This window comes from Ciona intestinalis, chromosome 7 (assembly GCF_000224145.3).
Source record: "Ciona intestinalis chromosome 7, KH, whole genome shotgun sequence".
In the NCBI taxonomy this organism is placed as follows: Eukaryota; Metazoa; Chordata; class Ascidiacea; order Phlebobranchia; family Cionidae; genus Ciona; species Ciona intestinalis.
In genome coordinates, this window is record NC_020172.2 from 3,077,073 (window position 1) to 3,098,335 (window position 21,263).

Genomic DNA, 21,263 nt, shown 5'->3' on the forward strand with positions numbered 1-21,263 from the left:
CTTTACCCGATACCATCAGTTTAAATATAAAACAGACATAAATATATTAGGGTGGGGAAAAGATGCGACGCCTTTTTATTTTTTATTTTATTTTCTCCTATTTGATAGTGAACAAAGAACATTTAAAGAAATATAAAACCGTATTCTAACGACCGACTCTTATAGACCGTTGTCATTTGTTTAAAACCCGATCAAGATAATTTGTTATTATGTGCTAAAGGTGTCCCGTCTTCCCCCACCCTAACGATATGGTAAATTCCATAGCTACATGAGAAGCCCGTTTAATTAAATAGCACCTTATAACACAAATTTTATTTATTTCTTCGAATACGGTAACTACTAATTATAACAGCGGGAAATGTGAATTAAACAAAATTACAGTCGTTAAAAACCTAGTACGGGTAAAAACTACAAATAAAAGTAAAAGTATAAAAATAAATGCGTGGCTGCTAAATACTGAAGAATGTTGCACTTCTAGTCCGTTTCGCACCAGTGACTTCTCTACGTGTTTGCATGTGTGGTGACTTGAGTTGAACAGCGATCAACAAATATAGTGGTTAAATCGTAAAAACTTACATTAAATTACTCTATGTATTGTTTTGGGAGACCTTTATCACATAATGTCCAAATATCCTGACTGTGTTTTAAACAATTAACAACGGTCTATAGCAGTCGTGAGAATACAGATTTAGAATTCTTTAAATGCTTTTTGTTTACAACCAAATAAGACGAGAAAATAGAATGAAACGGCGTCCCACCCCGCCCCACTATATTACTTTATGTAAATATATATATATATGTTTGGACCTTTTTAAAATAACAGTTTATATATATTAGGGTGGGGTAGATAGCACACCTTTTCGTTTTATTTTCTCGTCTCATTAGTAGTAAACATAAAATATTCAAAGAATTATAAAACTTTATCCTCACGACTCCCATAGACTGTTATTAAAAAGATTCGGATGTGTGGTTATCATGCTAAAAGTGTCCCGTCTTTCCCCATTCTACTAATTGCATTTTTACGTGGTACTTATTGTGCCCAAAACACTATCCAATAACCAAACAAGCCTGAAAGTTAAGGCTGCTGCGTAAATCCCGCAGATTATTTATTCGACTGTTGTTTTAGCAGTATCTGTTTGTTGATTGTTGTATGCAATATTGGTCCCATATTATTACCTATAGCTATATTTAAAACATATTCATTGAATTAAAATTAACCGCATTAAAATTACGTTAGACTGTTTAGAATAATAACCCTTTGTTTCTGTGTAATTTTCAGAGTATGTAAAATCTGTTCGGAGTATTTAAACCCACAACAATATATCGACAAGCCAAAAAACTCATTGAATTTAGAAGAATAATTAAAGGGAATAGATCAACCTTCAGGAAATGAATAATCTCTGCGGTAAGTGTTTCATTACATCTAGTTTCTGATACCATACACATCGAAGCACAAACAACAAGCATATACGTTTGGATATAAAGGAAGCACCGAATACCCACTGAGATAGCATTTGTTGCTAGAGGCGAGCAGAGATGAGACTTGGTATATTGGGAACTTGGTTTTGTTTGCTTTCGTTTGGCTGTCTACTGGCTTCGCCATCTAATCTTAACAGGTAAATGATTTTTAATTTTTCTTCCTCTTTTTTTGGTTACTTTTTTTCGAGTTTTTTTCTTACTATTATGTTAATATTTTACGGGTTCATAACGTAGAAGTAGCCTACGCCAGCGTTTGTTAAAGTCAATTTATATTAATGCTAATAACTTAAAGAGTATTAATTGTGGGGGAAGACGATACACCTTTAGCATATAATTTCAAAATATCTTCATCGTGCTTTAAACAATTAATAACGGTCTATGGGAGTCGTGAAAATATTTTATTTTATTGCCCCATTTAGTAGTAAACAAAGAACATTCGAAGAATTATAAAACCGTATTCTCACGACTTCCATATTATGTGATAAGGTGTTCCATTTCCTTACCTTATACTATAGAGACAACGTTTTTCTAAAACAGGTTTTTTGCTGAACCGGGCGATTTCTCTAAATACGACTCGACCTTGGATAAGGGTAAGCTTGTACTTTTACTTTACTTTATAACGTATTACCCTTTCTTAAAAACACCTTTAGCTGCCTGTCGGAGTCGCTATAACATGCGAAACGTATATATTTGGGGTGGGGAAGGCGGGACATATTCAGCGGGACACCCTTTTTATAATATCCAAATATCCTGAACGTGTTTTAAATTAAACAATTAACGACGGCCTATGGAAGTCGTGCGGACACGGTTTTATAATTCTTCGAATGTTTTTTTGTTTACTGCCAAATGGGACGAGAAAAAAGTGTTCCATTTTTTTCAACCCTACTGTATTTAAACTTTACATCATTTTTTTGTCAGAAGATCTCTTCTTAGAAATAAAGTATAGTAGGATGGGGGAAGATGGGACACCTTTGGCGCATAATAGCCGAATATCCTGATCGTGTTTTAAACAATTACCAACGGTCTATGGGTGTCTTAAGCATATATTTTTATAATTCTTTGAAAGTTCCTTGTTTACTACCACACTGGACGAGAAAATAGAGTTAAAATGTGTCCCAACTTCCCCCATCCTACTATATAGTTTCTGTAATTTACCATAATTGTAGTCGAATTTTAAACCACTTCAAATGAACTTTAATAATATTTTAAACTTGTTTACTTTCTAAATATAGAATTGGATCGAGCAGAAAACAACGGAAGAATTAAAAAGCACTGGGGCCAGTAAGTATAATGTGTATAGGCGCGACTCGACTGCTTTAAAGCGTTAGCTTTCTGGTATGTTTTACATTTCTAATTATTATTATTACGCGGCGCATTTTGCCGGTGTGCCTTTTCTTTAAGCTCGCTTTTTACGCTGACTGGACTTGTTTAAACTAGGCAGTATACAGTACGGTTGTATGTTGTTTTATTGAAAGCGAATTTTTGTGGCGTTGATTTTACAATTTTATTTAAGACGTTAGTTGTGTCGTATAGTTGAGAGTATACGAGTTTGGTTGGACGTCTAATAGTTTTAATAGAGCAACATTTAATAAAAGTTATCGGTTGACGCTTGTTATAAGGAATTGTTTCATTGTATATAGTTGAGTGAAGAAGATAGGTCACTTTTAGCACATAATATCTAAATATCCTGATAGTGTTTCAATCAATTACCAACGGTCTATGGGAGTCGTGAGGGTGCGGTTTTATTAATCTTCGATGTTCTTTGTTTACCACTAAATGAACCAAATGAAGCGAGAAAATATAGTAAAACGATGTGCCATCTTACCCAAACTACCCCATAATCATATAAATTTTGCTTTTTTAATTTTAGGTCAGTATCTTCAGGGCTGGCATTGGAATGTCCGCATTATGGTAAGATACCAAGATATTTGTATAAATGCATGTAAATTTGTTTAAATATATAGAACCCCATATGAGTTAACTTATATTGTAATGTGGGTTGAACAGCCACGCTTTTCTGACACTTTTATTCAAGTATAGTTTTTACCAGCAGCATGGGTATAACGACTGTCGTTTTGTTGCTCATTAATTTCTATTTGTTAGTCTGATCTTCGCTGCTGAGAATAAATTATGTGAATGAATGAATGTAACATGTTTATTGTCTCGTGGTCGGGAAACGACAGTCGTTATAACACGGGTGTTCTGTTTCATACTCTTCGTGTCAGCTTATGAGTTACCATATGTTACTTTGTGGGTGATTTTTTGGGCTTTTTTAATTTTTTTTTAACTGAATGTAACTGTATGTAATTTATTCTCGCATTCTGGGGCAGAACAGTCGTTATAACGCGGGTGTTATGTTTCGTAAACCTTGTGTCCGCTTCCTATAGTTACCACATGTGTAACTTTGTGTCGATTATTTAGAGGATTTTTTATGTATGGCTTACAATTTAGACTAATTGTTTCCCAAGAACACATTTTGATTTTCCGGTGGTTTTGAAATTAGTTATTTATTTTGTTGCCTTTTTTTTCAAGGTGAAGTTTCAGCTGCAGATCATGTTAAAATCGGACGCGATTGTTTGGCATGTGGCCAGAAGTGCTGTTCGCGCAACGCAGATAAGAGATTGTATTGTAAGTTATTGGTGATTATGTTTTCGAACTGTCTATATGGTAGAGCGGGGGAAGACGGTACATCTTTATTGCATAACATCCAAAAACCCTGATCGTGTTTTAAACAATAAACAACGGTCTATGGGAATCGCGAGGATACGGTTTTATATTTCTTTAAATGTTCTTTGTTGACTACCGAATACGATGAGAAAATTAAATAAATAGGTGTTCCCTACTATATGTATTTATATATTTATCTGTATACGCAAAAAGCAATACAATCTTTTTTATATTTCATAATGCATTTTAGACTTGACTATATGCATAGTCGCACAGGCAACCGAATTCACTTTAGACGAAAACGTGTAGGTTGGACAAATACTATTTAAATGCGTATTGATATATATATATAGTAGGGTGGGGGAAGATGGGACACATTTAATACATAATATCCAAATAGCCTGATCGTGTTTTAAACAATTAACAACGGTCTGTGGGAAGTTGTGGGATACAGTTTTATAATTCTTTGAATGTTGTTTCTTTACTACCAAATGAGACGAGAAAATAGAATGAAAATATGTCCCATCTTCCCCTACCCTGCTATATTACGTTTTTGCAATATTTTAATGGCGATATATTTAAGATGGACGGGACAGCTATACCAACGAGTTTCCTTGGTTTGTGGCTGTTTTTGTGGACGGTAGATTCGAGTGTGGTGGAGTGATGGTTTCACCGAATTCTGCTGTAACTGCAGCGCACTGTGTACACAAATTTTGTCCACGATCTAATTTGAGATATTCGTAAGTTAATTTTTTGTGTTTTAGATTTTGCAGTTTTAGATAGATGGTAACCGCCGCCATGACTCTAAAAGTTTTGGTTAAAATAGTCGCCCGACTTTTTTGTAGGCGCATGATGTGTGTCTGAGCATCACACTAATGAGAATAATTACACTGTAACCACAGAAATAAAAAGGAGTAGAACGCGGAACTTTCCAAAACCGTGATATATTCTTTCTTCTATTCACGTGACCGCCAACTCCGTCCCTATTTCGCTTAGTTTCCATGGCAAAAGATAGGCGCACAGTAGTTTTAGGAGGTTTTAGCTGTTTATTTTAAAAACTACACCAACTATTCAAGTTTATTAGGCCAGTTTAGTTATTTGGTAGGTTAACGCTTACAGTTTACCACTTTTTAGGAAATTTAATTATTTAATAATTTTAATTAAAAACCTTCAAACAAACGGTTTGTTAGAAATATATAAATATTATAAGTTGTTTTACTCTATAACTTTAAAACAAGTAAAAAAAAAACGAAGAAAAACTACATAAAACGCCCTCGAATCCATTGACTCCAACAGTAAACGGGAACGACCCGCGAAAGAGAGAGAGTGTATCACCTCTCTCCTTTACCGACATTGGAGATGCGCGTTCTATTCTTTTTTATTTCTGTGACTCTAACCCATTAGCTAAAAATGCGCTGCTACCATTGTAGGCGTGTGTGTCTTGTGGCAGGACGCTTAACGGCAATTGCTCCAACCAGATATCCAAAAAATAATAATCTTCCACAAAGTAACACACATGGTAACTCGTAAGCTGGCACGTAGTGTATGAAATAGAACAATCGTGGTAAGCGACTGTTATTTTCCAGCCTGCGAGGATAAAGCAAGTTCCATTCATCCATGTACAAATAATGTATTGTTTTAACAGACGTCGTATCACGGTTAAAGTTGGATCTTTGAATTTGAACTTGGACGAACGAATTGGGCCAGGCAGTTCGCATCATATCGTAGAACAAGTTATTTGCAACCATTATTATAGATCGGGTTCAAACTACAGGTAAATATAAAATATAGAGCTGTGGGGTATAGATGGGAGAACTTTTGAACTTAATGTCGAAATAACCTTTTCTTGTTTCAAACAATTAACAGCGGTCTATGGGAGCCTTGAGGAAACAGTTTTATAGTGCTTTAAATGCTTTTTTGTTTACTACCAAATGGGTTGAGAAAATGGAATGAAAAGGTGTCTCACCTCCCCCACGCAAGAATAAACAAGTTACATTCATTCCTCCATTTAGTGCAACTTAGCAACGTAAAAGCTGAAAACTCTTCAGGTAATGTTTTAACCAAAATGCTGTTTTAAATTATAGAAATGACGCCGCTATACTGAGATTAGAAGACCACCAACGTTTTCCTTTCGTATGTTTGAACAACTTTACATCAGAACACCCAATTACTCGAAATTGCCTTGCAGTTGGTCATGGCTTTACTCACAAATCGAATAATATTACAAGCATACAACAAGTGGCTCGTATTAGTCTACTGGGTTATGAAAGGTGTTTGACCGAGCTTCAAATGACTGCAGTTCTAAATAAATGGGAAATGTGTGGCCGTGTTATGAAAGATGGTGTCTCTCGTCTGGTCGGATGTTTTGTAAGTAAAAATGTATAAAATACAGTTTTGACAATACTTTTATTGTTTTTGCAAACATTTATTTTTGATTGTATAGTAGTAATATTTGTTCTTGTAGTATAGGGTGGGGAAGGACGCGACAACTTTAGCACATAATACCCAGATATCCTGATCGTCTTTTAAACAATTATAACAACGGTCTATGAAAGTCGTGAGGATAAGGTTTTTAACTATTTGAATGTTATTTGTTAAAGTTAAAATGTGACCCTTCTCCCCCACCCTAATATATATTTCTACTGCCTACACATATTAGCTTTGTTGCGAGATCGCACTATGGCTTAAGAATTGCTCCAACCCATAGTTCCTTTGTGAGTAACATGTTGTATAGCAGGGTGGAGAAATATGGGACGCCTTTTCATTCCATTTTCTCGTCCCATTTGGTAGTAAACAAAAAACATTTACAGAATTATAAAACCGTATCCTCTAGACACCCATAGAATGTTGTTTAAAACACGAACAAAATAGTTTTATATTATGTGCTAAAGGTGTCCCGTCTTTCCCCACCTTACTATATAGGATACAGAACACCCGTGTAACAACGACCTTCGTTTTCCGCCAAGCGAGGAAAAATATGCTACACTTGTTTATAATATGAAAAACTCATCAACCGAAATGATATTTTTGTAATTTTTTTTTATAATTTTTTTTTGTTTTTCCACGCAGTTTGACAGCGGTGGGCCTGTTGTGTGTCCCAAAGATCCGGACGACAAATGCTCGCCGTATGTACTGCATGGAATTTTCTCCAGGAAACTCAGAGGTACATCGTGTGCCCGTTCTGAGCTAAACATATTGACTGACGTGTCCCGGGCATCGTTTACCTCTGTCATCGATTGGATAAAGCAGCACACAGCGTTTGAAAGAAGGTGCCCGTAGTTGCCGTGTTACGTAATTTAAATATCATCAGTACATTTTTGCAAAAAGTTATGTTAAAGTAATATTTTGCAGAATTTGAATAACGGCAGTACATTTTTGCGAAAAATCTGTTAAAAGTAAAATTTTTGTTGGATTTAAAATATGTATGGTAGGGTGGGGGAAGATGGGATACATTTTATTTCTATTTTCTCGGCCCATTTGGTAGTAAACAAAAAACATTTAAAGAATTATAAATTCGTATCCCTACGGCTCCTATAGACCGTTGTTAATTGTTTGAAACACGATCAGGATATTTAGATATTATATGCTAAAGGTGTCCCGTATTTCCCACCCTACTGTACAAAAGAACTTCTACATAATTGCCATTTTTTATTCTGTCAAAATGGACCTTGCTATACTGACCTGATATTGGAAGAAGAAGGTTGAATAGTCACACTAAATCTGGCGTGTCTGTTTAACCGATCTGTACATAAAACTTTTTTATTGATTTTTGTGAACTGTCCTATTACGTGAACAAAAAAATGCCTAAATAAAATAATCACCCACAAAGTAACATACTTGGCAACTCGTAAGCTGGCACTAGATGTATGAAACAGAACGCCCGTGTTATAACGACTGTCGTTTTCCGGCCACGCGAGAATAAAGTAAGTTACATTCAAATACATGAACTGTATTTTATTTATTTTCTAAGTTCTATACCCAGAACGTAGCACTAACAACAACACCATACAAGTACGTGGCGAATAAGTCAATATACGCGACGTTAATATTCTCTGTGTTACGACACTCGGTAAAAGAATTGGTCAACCCTGGCGATTTTCATTTGGAACCACTGAAATTCCTTAGAGCATCCAGAAAAACTTGTTTAGTTTGTTGGATCAATTCTTGGTACATTGTGACATCATCGTGTTTGTGACGTAACGTGCTTTGCAAAGTCTCTTTAAGAGCATGGTTTTCGTCTTGCTGTAAAAACAACATTATTTTATTAAGTCTGTCCGGCGCTGTGGCGTAGTGGTTAGCGCATCTGCCTGTAACCTAGAGATAACTGGATCAAGGCTAGGCGCTGCTACTATTGTGGGCATAGGTTGAAGCAAAATCACCAATAGAAAAAAATCTTCAAAATAATCACCCACAAAGTTATATACACACTTAACAACCCAGTTGTTCATTATCAGACATACATGCAAAAAAAATAACTTTAAAACATTTACCCAAAGTTGCATACGTGGTAATTCATAAGCAGGCACGGGGCATGTGAAACAGGACACCCATGTTTAATACTATCTCAATGATAATTAATATGGCCAGAACAATACCTGTATAAGAAGTTGTGCTTGCAAGTCCTCACTTGTGTGAGAGGTATCTTCTTTATGTGGATCTAAAACAAACATACAATTTTCAATGCTTTTTGCTTTTCAGTTCTGCAGCACAATGATTAGTGCTGGCCTCTAGAAAATATGGTTTTAATATTTATCTATGCTAATATTGTAGGCATGCTCCATATGAGTATTTGGTAAGATACTTACTAACGGCAATTTTTCCAATTCAGAAGTTTTGTGGGTTGTCCCAATTTTTAGCAATACAGAAAACTATACAAATAATCCACCAAAAATAACCACACTTAAGTTACATAAGTGAAAACTCGTAAGAGGGCATAAGGTACAATAAACAGAACACCTGTGTCATAATGACTGCTATTGCCCCTACACAAAGATAAAAAAGTAACATTCATTCATACATACCTGTTTTCCCACCTAATCGTTGCTCAAGTCGTTGAATAACTCGCTTATCATCGTGATTAGATGTTATTAACACTTCACATTTTGTAACAGTATCATTCAACCTGTAAAAAATGATGTAAGATATTTTTGCATATCTATGTTTGCCAGTGTTTTAGGTGCCCTGGCACAATGGTTAGCAAGCCTGATGCTGCGGGTTCAAAGACTCTTTGGAGCTACCATTGTGTATTTGTACCTGCTTTAACCCAGTGGTCACTGATGGGAAAAAATTCCCAAAAATATAATCACCCACAAAGTTACATAAGTGAAACTGTTTATGTTAAAATGAATTAATCCAATTTATTTATCCTCTCATGGCAGGGCAACAAAAGTCAAAATAACATTTAGCAAAAGTGTTTTGTTTCACACACCTTCCTCTTGACTTTGTTGGTGATTATTTAAAAAAAAATTTTTTTTTAATTTTTTATTAAAGTATTTGTTTACCTTGAGTTAAGAGCTCCAACCATTTCCGAAAGTCTTAATCGTTCAATTTCGGAAGCTTCATACATAGCTTTGTATTCAACACAGCGAGCCCTGAAATGTGTGAGCTCTTCAGAACTGCAAAAGATATGAATAAATATTAAAGGCAGTTTTTTTAAAAGAATGTGACTGTTGATATAGGTTTATTAACAAATACTATAATTTATGATAATGGAGATTCTATTCTGTGTGGGTGAGGTCTTTTTTTCAGGGACCCGGGATTACGTCAGATATGTCAATTTTATGCATTTCACTACACAAACTTTACATATGTGACATAAAATGCAATTTATTTGCAGTGGGTAGTAGTGAATGACTTACTCATTCAATGATGCAGCAGCTTGAGCTGTATCTTGCTTGTCCTGCTGTAAAAGAAATACATGTATAGTACTGTGGGGGAAGATGGGACACCTTCAGCTCGTAATATTCAAATACCCTGATCGCGTTTTAAACAATTAACGACGGTCTATGGGCAAGGTTCGTGTCGACTCTGAGGATCCCTTCTTTGAATGTTTTTTGTCTACTACCAAATGGGACAAGAAAATGGAATAACAAGGTGTCCCATCTTCTCCCATCCTACTATATTATTATACAATAACCTATAAATACATGTATCTGTTGGATAGAGTAAACATTAAACAAATAAATTGTAGCACATATATGTATATAAACAAATTTTTAGAACAAAATCTTTTAAAACAAAAGTTGCATTTTTATGCATAGTTTAAAAAGTTAAAATAGATTAAATATAAAAGTTAAAATAAAAAAAATAGGTCAACTTTTTTCAATTTATTTGCATTTAAATTTTTGTTTGTGTTTCTTACTTGAGTAGAAGGTGGCGAAATTACTGACAATGGTTTATAAGAACTTTCCCCTTCCAAGCTATCCCTTCTACTTGAAGCAGACAACTAAATTTAAAAAAAGGTTATTTTCAAACATTTTAAGTATATGTATTCGTTCTTTTTTTATTGTTCTATTTGGTAGTAAAAAAAAATATTTACAGAATTTTTTAACTGCATTCTTAAGACTCTAAAAGAGTAATACGTTGTCTAAATTGTCAGCCATACGGAAAAACAATCACCCACAAAGTTCTAAATGCGGTAACCCGTAAGCCGGCACGAGGTGTATGAAACGGAACAACCCTGTTATAACGACTGTCGTCCTGCCACACAAGGATAAAGCAAGTTACATTCATTCATTAAAAACTACAATACTTACCTCTTCTTCAAGCTGTTTTACTTTTTTCTCACTTTCCGAAAGTAATGTTTTTAATCGGGTAACTTCTGCAGATTCTTGTTGCTTTTTGTCATGTAGCTCTCGTGTTACCTGGAATAAACAAACAAAAAATTATAAAACCAACTTTTTGAAAGCACCTTATTTGCAAAAAAATGTCAAAAACAACAGGTTTTTTAAAGGCCATTAAATATACAAAACTTTTAAATGTCAAAAATTTGAAATTTTGTGTTTATTAAGTTCTTATTTTTAGATAGAAATAATATTTATTCGCAGTATAAAGAAAATGTTATGAAAAACTTTTTATATTTGATACCTACATTACAGTTCAGCAGAGAAAAGGCGAATTCGAAAACAAATGCCATTTTTACTTGTGCTTTACCAACTTCAAAAAAGTCAAAAGCTTTTTATATATAAAGACCCCATTACAGTTTAAGAGTTTCATAAAATGTTGTATTTTTGAACAAATGCCATTTTTACTTGTCTTTCACTTTTAGTAACATCTTCTTCTTTTAAACTTTGTCTTTCAAGTATTTTCTGCAGTCGTTCTTGTTGTTTCATGAGAGTTGATATCAATTCATTATCGTGAACTCCTTTATCAGATAACACTGCTACCTGTGTTAAAACAATGTTAATTTAAACTAAATAATGTTTGTAACCAATGCATAGTGGTTAGAGCTTGATGCTGCTACCGCTGTGGGCGTTTGTGTCCTTAGGAAAGAAACTTATGATTAATGCCCCAGTAGTCACTAATGAGTTGTTTAAATAAGAAGCTATACATAATAAAACACAAAAAATCACTTAAAGTTACATACATGACTCGTAAGCGAGTATAAAGTGTGTAAAACAGAACACCCATGTTATAAATGACTCATTACCCAACCACGCGAAGATAAATCAGTTACATACGTGGTAACCAGTAAGCGAGCACTGAATGTATGAAACAGAACAACCATGTTATAATGACTTTCCTTGCCGAGTCATGTAAGAAGAAATAAGTTACAAATGTGGCAATCAGTAAGCGGGCACTAGGTGTATGAAACATAACACTCACTATTATAATGACTTTTTTGCCCCACTATGTCAAGATAAACAAGTTATATTCATTCACATTCTATGCATGATATGTGTTCGTATTTATACCTGGGATTTCTGTGATTTTACTTCGGCCATTAAAACTTTATTTCTTGCTTTTGTTGCGTCAAATTTCTTTTGTAATTCACTATAATTATCCTGTAGTTTTTGTAGGTCTTCCTTTAATGTCTAAAAAAAATTGTTTTAAAGTATTTACATATGTTATGATTTAAATATTTTTTACATCATTTTGCTCTTTTCTTAATTTTTCCATATTTTTTATTCTCGTCATATTTTTGTCAGATTTTGGACTCAAAACTTCATCCTGTTTTAAACGTTGTTCCAATTCTCTGTAAAAACAACTATTTTTATAATTTTATATTAATAATATACTAATTTTAACTTTTTTTACAGAAAATATTTTTTACAGTTTAAATTATTTTATTTTATTTTTTTACAATTTTATTTTTTTTCTACTTATTTTACTTTTTTTACTTACTTTACTTTGCCCTGTAGAGAAATCACCTGCTGGGCCCTTCCCCTGTAGCCTTGTCCACCACTATTAAGCAGAAGTTGTATGTTGACTCTCTCATCTCCTATCTCTTGGCTTAGAACCTATAAACAAGCAGATATAAAATAAATCAGTTTTGGCAGAATTTGTGGACTAGGTTAAAAAATTCTATATAAAATGCAGGAAAATGCCTAAAGACACATTTAATATCAAATTTCGCTGGTTAGGTAACTTTTTAGTACTTAAACCATAACAAAGTGACCTAAATTGACAGTCTGGCCCAAAATGTCGAGTCCAGTCTGTTAAATTAGTCTTAAGAAGTGGAAATACAGTTCAATTTGATTAATATGGTGCAAGCAGACAAATAGAAAGAAATTGTAACCACAACAATACTGTATAATAAAAGTGTGTATTGCAATATCAGATATATGAGAACTGGTAACAAAGATAGAACAATAGTAACATACAAGTATGTGAATAGGAGTATGTTAAAACTTTAATTAACAAAAATTTTTACACCTAAATGCACCATAATATAAAGGAAATTTTGTTGTAATGGACCAACTCCGGCTTAAATCTTAAGTCCCATAGTGTAGCACACTGTATGGCCTCACCCTCATAAAATCAAAAGATTATGCTTTTTATATTTATTACCTTATGTGCCACTTTCAATTCTTGCTTAAGAGCTTGTACTTGGTTTCTGTATTCAGCGGACTTCAAGTTTAAACTTGACATTTGTTCTTCAAGTTCAGGCAAAGTAAGACCATCGCTTGAAACTGAAGTATATGCAAATTAATTAATTAATTTCAATGTATCTGAAAAAACTTTTACTTATACATCGAATATAAATTAGTCATGCTTTAGTTTTAAATTTGCCGTTTTGGCACCTGTGTTTAATTTTAATGTTAGCAAAGAAAAAGCAAAAAAACGAAATGTATCCTATCTTCTCCCATCCTACTATATGTTAGTCATTTTTCAAATTTGCAGTTTCGGACAACTGTTTCTATTTTTTTACAGTTGTATAAGAAATCAAAAATAAAAACACTTTGATTTTGTACTAATAAAAGCAATGTGATTAGCCTTCTATTCTTTATGAATATAAGGTCTTGGATTAAAGCCTTACCCATATTAGCAAATGATTGGCGGACGTTCATTGGTTTAGTTGACTTGCTGTCTCCACCACTATTTGCTACTGCGTTATTCACCTACAAAAAAAGTATCTTGTAAAATAAAATGTAAATAAATTGACCAAACCAGAAACCATTATTATTTTTTATTTATATTGGTTCAGCAAATAAACAGCATTAAAATTAGAAGTTTAACTTAATAATAATTAAACGTAAATGACTCATTGGTCTGCTAGGTGTAGCGACCACGTTTATTTTCTTTCAATCAAATGTAAATATGTTTTTATCTGTAAGAATGTTTTAACAACTGTTGTTTTGTCGCTATATCCTGTCTTTTTGTTTAAAATATTTCCAAATCTTCACCACACTAATCGAAGAGACAAACAAATTTATTGTTATATAAAATAAAATTTTGCTGTTGTTGTTATCAGACATAACATATTTTTCCCAAATTGACTTGTTTATTTTAGTACTAAAATCCGGTCATTTTTCAGCCAACATTTCATCTGCTTTGTAGCATAATCATATCCACCATACAGAAAGATAAAAATTGCTTTTTAGGTGCAACAGCCCTTTTTTTTAACTGACACTATTTTCCACAATCTGTATCCATAGTATGTTTTAACAACTGGTGTTTTGATGTGAATTCCGTTCATTTTTTAAAAAACATTATCTTCATTTTTGTTTTCAAAAAGATGAATAAAAATTATGTTATGTTATACAAACCTATATTACTTACACTGTATTCCAGGTCTTTAACTTTCTGCTGCAACCGAAATGTTTTTGCTTTTTCTGACTCCATTATTGCAGTAAGTTCCCTGTTTTTCTTTGATAGTTCGACTATTTTAGTTGAAGCTGAATCACTGGCAACACCAGCATCTGTAAAGTGATTGTTAAATTTAGTCTGGTGTCAAGGCACAGTGGTAGTCACACTTGCTTCCAGCTCAGAGAACAGGGTTCAAAGCTCAAGGCCGCTGTTATGGACATATGTGTCCGGCAATAGCTTCAATCCCATTCAAAACATTAAAATCGAAATAAGATTAGATATGTGGTAAGCAGATACAATATAAAAATGCTTGTTATGAGACTGTCGTTACCATGTCCCGATAAGTAACCAGATAATTTATTTAACTTCCTACTTGCAAGCAGTTTCTTTTCATCTTCCAACTTTAAAATTTTCTTGTTTGTCTTTTTTATTTCGTATTCTTTTTCAGCAAGAACTTTTCGAAGTCGGCCAGTTTCATCCTTCAATTCCCTAAAAAATAACAGAAGAAAATGTAAGTTGTATGATACTGAGCCATATAGTAGGATGGGGGGAAAACAGGATCAGGATTTTTGGATATTTCGTTCTAAAGGTACCATGTCTTCCCCACCCCAATATAAGTTAAACTCTTTTGCAGAAGTTGATACACACTCATATATAATACAGACTGCTTGCATGTATTAAACTTTAGCCAATATCTAAACTATACAAGCACTTAAGTCCATAAAGAGCTGTTCTATTTGGTCTTAGGCATTGAACTTCTAGAAATGTAGTGGGCGCAAGGACAGTTTTGGACACATTCCTGTTAAACAAACCAAACTTATTGGGTAAAATGTTCACTGATTAATACAATGCAAAAATTTCCAGGGTAAGCCTAGCTACCCTGCCACCCCAAGTTTGGCGCCTATGCATATGATTCTAACCACATCCAAAGCTGATTATACAGTCAAGAAGTTACCTTATTTCTTCCCTCATAGAAGTATTGGCTGCTTCTAGTGTTGTGTTAAGTCCCACAGTAGAACTTCCCATTACATCATTTAAACTTAAACCAAGTTCATCAGAAACACCAAATGCTGATGAATCAAGACTGGTGTTGCTCTGAAATAAAATGAAATCATAATTTTCAGATTAAAATGTCCCAAAACTTTTTTAAAATTGATAATGATGACGTTTATTTGTCTCTTTGCGGTAGCGAAGATTTAGAAATATTTTAAACGAAAGGATAGGATATATCGACATAGTGGTTCTTAAAATCCTATAGACTATAGTAGGTCTAGAGTATTACAACTTTGCCTATGAATTGGGCTAATCAAATCACTTGCCTAAATTATTGTTGTTGTGTAGTACTGAAAGATTTATATTGCCAAAATCACACAGAACAATAAACAAAAATGTTTTAATTACCATTACCAACCTTTTGAGCTTGTTTTTGTTTCATTCTTGCCATCTTTTTGTGTTGTTCTTCTTGCATACGAGAAAATTGTAACTGAAGATTCTCTTTATCCATATTGCTATTACAAATTCGACCAAAAAGGGCGTTTTTGGTCTATTTTGCCTCAAACTTCAATATGGCGTCAAAAAAGCTTAGCAACGAATTTCTGATTAAAAATGTAAACAAACGGGTTTTCTGGTACCCGCTCCCGTTAAAAATAAATTATTTTTGCTGGCGAATCTTTCTTCATTTTGACATATTATGGGTTGAGAAATAAATATTTGTATGTGAATGTTTTTTAAATAACTAATAATGCAAAATTTATAGTTTGTATTGGGAAATAGCGTTTAAAACATACGTTTTGGCCGCTGGCGGAGCAAAACATGTTGGCACGAAAACGAACGTTTTTCAAAAGTTGTTGTTTTGAAAACAGCTGACGTTTTGCAATATTGTGTATTTATTTATCGTTATTTCTTTTCAAAGCGACTATTTTTTATCAGCAAATCATTTCAGGTGTGTATTAAAGAAAGTGGCTTTGCAGAAAAACGTAAAATGATTCCTGAAAGCGTCGCAGTACGACAGCGCGGTGCATTTGATTTCGCGAGCTGTTATGACAACTTATGTGCCCTACAATCCACTGTCCCGCTTTCAACTGTGAAAGCTCACTTGGCAAATGGAATATTAGATATAAATGGTGACAAAATACGAATGATAGATTGGTCGCCAATTTTAAACACTTTAAAAATCAACCGAAATTTGCGTTACGTCTCAATTAAAAGCTACTTCCCAACCAACGGGAATTCCAATGGGATTCTTTATTTTAAAGGAGGGACCCCAGCAATTCGATGCAAGAATGTGACAATGGGAAAAGCCAAGGTCTTGGGCTTCTTGCATTTCCCCAGTCAACCAATAATTAGATGCATTGATCTTCAAGGGGGTTCCGATAAGAGAACGTGACTTACAAATATAAGCCAAAGAAATCAAAAAAAATAAATCTCTCACTCATTTACAGTTTGACTACTGTCAGATTTCAGATAATGGGGCGAAAATTTTGTGCCATACACTTAAAAGTCACCCAAGTATACCCCATTTAAGTGTAAGTGGGTGTAACATTACTTCAGCAGGAGCGGAAATGATTGCGAAATTGGTAAAGCATCAGGCCACACAGAGGCACAGTGAGGCATGGGCTGATGGATTGAGATACAGGACTCCTAATCTCAGTTTAATGAGTGGAATCCGAAGAATAAGTCTCAACTCCAACCCTATGATAAGTGATGAAGGAGCTGAAGCTTTTGCTGATGCGTTAAAAGATGATCTTTGGTTGAAAGCTTTGGATTTGCAACACTGTGGGATAAGCTCGGAAGGAGCTGACAAGATTATGTCGACTATAAAACACAACAATACAATTGTGGTCCTTGATATCAGAGGAAACCCTATGGTTGATACTGGGACCTTAAGAAAGGTTCTGGGTAAAGTTTTAATGAATGTAAATGGAAATGATGAAAACGATTACCCCTGGGTGAAGGAAGAGCCCCCTAAAGACCCCTACAGGACAGGAAAACCAAGACGCCCCACTAGGAATATAAGCAGAAGCTTCACCAAAAAACAAACCCAGAAAAGTTTGAAGCAAGCAGCAGGAGAGGAAGGAGTACCGGATGTTTATCCTCCAGGACATAAAAGTTTTGTTCCTTGGAGGACTGCAGTGAGAGCTTCCCAACATAAGCTGGGATTCTGTGATAAGAGTGATGAGGAAGAGGATCTGGATGAATCCTCCGAAGTCCTCCGAGTGATGCAGGAGTCCTCCAAGCCATCTTTTGTGGATACAACGTTCTCTGTTACTGGAGGTGGGGATCAGAATCCAATTGATCAATCTTTATTGACAAAGAGAGAGTGTGAAGAGTATATCAAGAGGCTCAAGATTGATCTTCTGGATGCTAAAAGAAGACTTTCAATGTCGCAAGAAAGCGAGAAAAAATTAAACAACAAAATCATGAGTCTTGAGGTGGAAAATTCAAGATTACGTCACGATTTAAAAACAAGCTTTGAAAATAGTAGGATGAGGTCTCAGATTGAAGAAGAGGGTCTTCTTGATAGTATTGAGACTTCCTTTAATAAGTTTCATGAGTTTTTGAACACTTTAAATGATGTTGGTTTAGGCTCATTGGCCACTGCTGCTGGGTTAGATGATTTAACCAAAAATATGCCAAAAAATACAGCAGATAAAATGTATCAGCATACTGGAAAAGGTGATGAAACTTCGAAAGAGACTTTACCTCTTAAAAATCCTATTTTGATTGAAGGGTCAAAGTTAGATGGCAAAGAAAATGGGAATGCAGCTAAAACTAAAATACCCAGTGAAACCCAACCTGCAGAAAAGGACAAAAACACAAAATCAAAAGCTTCGGATATGTCTACCCACACTGATCCTAGTAACTTATCTCGTACTGATTTATCCTCTTCTGTGGGGTCTAACTTCTAGTCATAGGCGCCAAACCAGGGGCGGCAGGGTAGGCAGGACTCACCCGAAATTTTCTGCACTGTATTAATTAGTAACATTAGAAACCAAAAAGTTAGAATGGTTTCACAAAATTTGCATCCACTTATCCTTGTCTAAACTGCATTTTGAAAAGTTTGGTGCTTGTTTTTATGAATTGTAGCTTTTTTTCTATCTCAGTGTAATTTTTCTTTGGAAATCCTGTTCTAGTTTGTACTGTGTATGTTTTAATGTTACCATTTAACATATATTACTCTGCATTAGCATGTACTGTGTATAATAACTATAACATGTAAGTGTATGCTTTATTGCATAGTTCAGTTTTTTTTTCATAATTTTTATCCTGTTTTGCGCAATCTGTTTTTTTCATAATTTTCATCCTGTTTTGTGCTATTTTACCAAATAATTCCAGATTTTTAAATCCGTTTACTGGACCATTTTATTTATTTAGTGCTTACTCCTATCTATAGATCTAATTAAGCTGACATTTGTTTATATTTTACTAGATATGAAAATATAGGCAACCATTGGTAATTGTTAGGTAACTGAACTCTAAATTCAGTCTAACTGTGGAAAGAAATCAGCTTTTAAAGATGACAAGGTAAACTAGGTCAATTAAAATTAGAACCTATTTTATAGGCTATATATATCTTATAATAATTATATATGTGAAAAGCCTATTTTTGATATAGGCTTATATGGACTATGTTATAAATATAGACTGTGGGGAAAGATGAATACAGACTAGTCATAATATCTTGAAAACCTACCTATACCAGTAATTATTTATTGGTTTTTGTTAATTTCTCTTTCTTAAGCATTCCTGCCTATAATTTTATTATTAATTTCTGTCAGAGATTATTTACAGTTTAAACTTGATGCATTTATTCCATTTATTTAATGTGTGTGTTCTTTTATTGCGGTTGGATTTGACTAGTTAATAATGCAACTAGGAATGTCTGTTAAAAACACTGTCTATATGAAAATGTAACCTTTTTGCATATATTTGCATTTAAATGCTTTACTTTGCATTTCTATGCATAATAAGCAAATAGAAACACCATAGCACACATCATCACTATACAAGCTATATTAACAGTCAGTTCAGCCCATTTTTCCTCCACAATACTTGCAAGTGCCACTGGTTGTGCTTTGCTCTGGTCTTGATTTTTAGTACTGTTGATGCCACAGAATAATTCAAATGCTTTTTTCCACATTGGTTTATTAGTTTCTTCAGTTGCATTTGAGGCTGTAATATGACAGTTAAAATACACACCGTCTTTTGTTTAATAACTACCACCATAAATTTAAATTTAATAAACATAGCCTGGGCATCATTTTTTTAAATTTAGGGTGACCTTTTTAAAATGCAGTTAAACTCGTAGTTGTTAAACATGTGGAACTTTATTAATTACTCATATAGACATTTACCAGCAGGAAAGAGCTGTTTTAGGCGTAAAATAGGTTGCTAAATGTATGGTGTCACGTCTGTTTTAAACGCCCGTGCCCTATGGTTATGAGGTGAACAAAAAATATGCGTACCTGTACTTGTAGTTTCAAAGCGATCTGTTTTATCGCCGTTGCCAATTTCCATACCATTTTCATCATTCAGCTTAAAAGTTAGAATATGAATTACAATGAAATTTAAAATTTTCTCTTTTTTTCTAAACTTTAATAAAATGACTTGTAGCTCAAATCCAAACTTTACCTGTAACTGTAATTTATCATCTTCTTTTACTTTTAATTTGCTGAACCTAGAGTACCATGTCAGTCTGAAGAGCTAAAAAAGTCAATTATTATTTATGTATGAAAATTTTTGAAATATATAATAAGCCATTCACCTTATTTTTTGGAATTGGTGGTGTAAGAAGAGATATGACTACAGCAGCAATTGCTGTTATGGCAGCAAGGATTATTGCAAAGTAAAGATAATGAACCTGAAAAAATAGCAGTTTATAATATATGTATATCATATTTGGTATATGTATGAAAAATATCTTTTGGCAATTTTGTTTTCAAACTTAAAGGATCGATGTCTCGTCTGTCTTTAGACAAAACATCATCAAGGTTTGCCATAAGTGTCTGATAGCAACGTCGAGCCTTGAACCCATGTCTTCTGGGCTATTGGCAGACATGCTAACCTCAGTGCAGTAGCTTCTTTTGTAACTAGTATTTTGCAAATAAAAATTAAAACTCTTTCGAAAATAAAGAAAGAAACATTTTTTACTAATGGTTTATATTAATATATGATATATATGTGTGATTTTTACTTTATATAGGACTGCAGGTCTGTACTCATCCTGGCCACATAGAGGAGTTCCGTATGCAAAGTCCATGATCATTCGTGTAGAACCAGTCACCAAACCAACCATCAGTGACCAGAATGCTCCCTGGTGAATAACCATCAGGTAAAAGGCAATTTTTATATTAGCTGTAGGTAGGCCTGTAGCTTGTAATTTATTTATGATAATTCTGACAGTTTTGTATTTTTACATAGCTTGTGTAGCCCTTAAAAAATACATTTTTGCAACTATATAAAAAAATGTATAAAAAAGTTTGAGCAAAAGTATCTTATGTTGCTCCAAAATTTTTATGTTTACTAGCAAAAGTATCTGATGTTGCTCTAAAATTTTTGCTGTTTTGTGCAGCTCACCAACTGTAACTAGTAACAGTATATAAATATTTCAATAAAAAATAAAAAAAGTAACAGAAGTTTTCTCACTGGTTCATTAAGTCTCGGCCAAAATATTCCCATTGCAAAGATAACCATAATAGGAGGTCCAAGGTAACTTGTAATGGATTGAATATAATCAAATAGTTGACCGTTTGCAAAGGATTGAACAATTGGCACCCATGCTATACTCACTCCAACCATAAACAGCATAAATATTCTGAAATTTTGAAACAAAAATATATATTTGTTAAATTTTATTTTTTTACACACAT

General features: G+C 33.8%; 4 protein-coding genes across 7 annotated transcripts in view; 2 read left to right on the forward strand and 2 right to left on the reverse strand.

The window, feature by feature from the left end:
* The first annotated feature begins 1,484 nt into the window (after nt 1–1,484).
* Nucleotides 1,485–8,042, forward strand: LOC101242458 (kallikrein-1-like). Its single transcript, XM_009860688.3, has 9 exons — nt 1,485–1,616; nt 2,017–2,069; nt 2,712–2,760; nt 3,350–3,390; nt 4,012–4,107; nt 4,730–4,886; nt 5,792–5,920; nt 6,231–6,513; nt 7,216–8,042. The coding sequence occupies exons 1-9, from the start codon at nt 1,537–1,539 to the stop codon at nt 7,423–7,425; spliced, it is 1,098 nt and encodes a 365-aa protein (XP_009858990.1). The 5' UTR covers nt 1,485–1,536; the 3' UTR covers nt 7,426–8,042.
* Nucleotides 8,043–8,085: 43 nt separating this feature from the next.
* On the reverse strand, nt 8,086–15,984 carry LOC100182783 (coiled-coil domain-containing protein 13-like). 4 transcript variants are annotated; one of them, XM_018812451.2, is made up of 17 exons: nt 15,806–15,984; nt 15,350–15,489; nt 14,768–14,883; nt 14,368–14,507; nt 13,625–13,706; nt 13,156–13,277; nt 12,490–12,605; nt 12,235–12,340; nt 12,060–12,179; nt 11,397–11,531; nt 10,902–11,009; nt 10,508–10,591; nt 10,005–10,045; nt 9,648–9,761; nt 9,168–9,268; nt 8,742–8,803; nt 8,086–8,388 (listed from the first exon to the last, which is right to left on the reverse strand). In XM_018812451.2, exons 1-17 carry the CDS (start codon nt 15,896–15,898, stop codon nt 8,245–8,247), a joined length of 1,824 nt encoding a protein of 607 aa, XP_018667996.1. In that variant the 5' UTR covers nt 15,899–15,984; the 3' UTR covers nt 8,086–8,244. The 4 variants fall into 4 exon arrangements, with proteins under 4 accessions (XP_018667996.1, XP_002119756.1, XP_026690989.1 ...); XM_002119720.4 differs by having other exon boundaries at nt 10,005–10,048; XM_026835188.1 differs by lacking the exon at nt 10,508–10,591.
* A 971-nt stretch (nt 15,985–16,955) lies between these two features.
* On the forward strand, nt 16,956–18,302 carry LOC100185150 (centrosomal protein of 78 kDa-like). Its single transcript, XM_004226221.1, has one exon. It carries the CDS (start codon nt 16,956–16,958, stop codon nt 18,300–18,302), a length of 1,347 nt encoding a protein of 448 aa, XP_004226269.1.
* Nucleotides 18,303–19,299: 997 nt separating this feature from the next.
* Nucleotides 19,300–21,263, reverse strand: part of LOC100187537 (sodium/glucose cotransporter 4-like) — a 9,371-nt gene continuing 7,407 nt past the window's right edge. Inside the window, exons 9-14 of the mRNA XM_026835110.1 lie at nt 21,040–21,208; nt 20,588–20,707; nt 20,159–20,254; nt 20,026–20,097; nt 19,860–19,929; nt 19,300–19,566 (exon numbers count right to left, since the gene is read on the reverse strand). Of these exons, the coding sequence (XP_026690911.1) occupies nt 19,352–19,566; nt 19,860–19,929; nt 20,026–20,097; nt 20,159–20,254; nt 20,588–20,707; nt 21,040–21,208 (742 nt within the window). The 3' untranslated portion in view covers nt 19,300–19,351. The remainder of the gene's footprint in view (nt 19,567–19,859; nt 19,930–20,025; nt 20,098–20,158; nt 20,255–20,587; nt 20,708–21,039; nt 21,209–21,263) is intronic.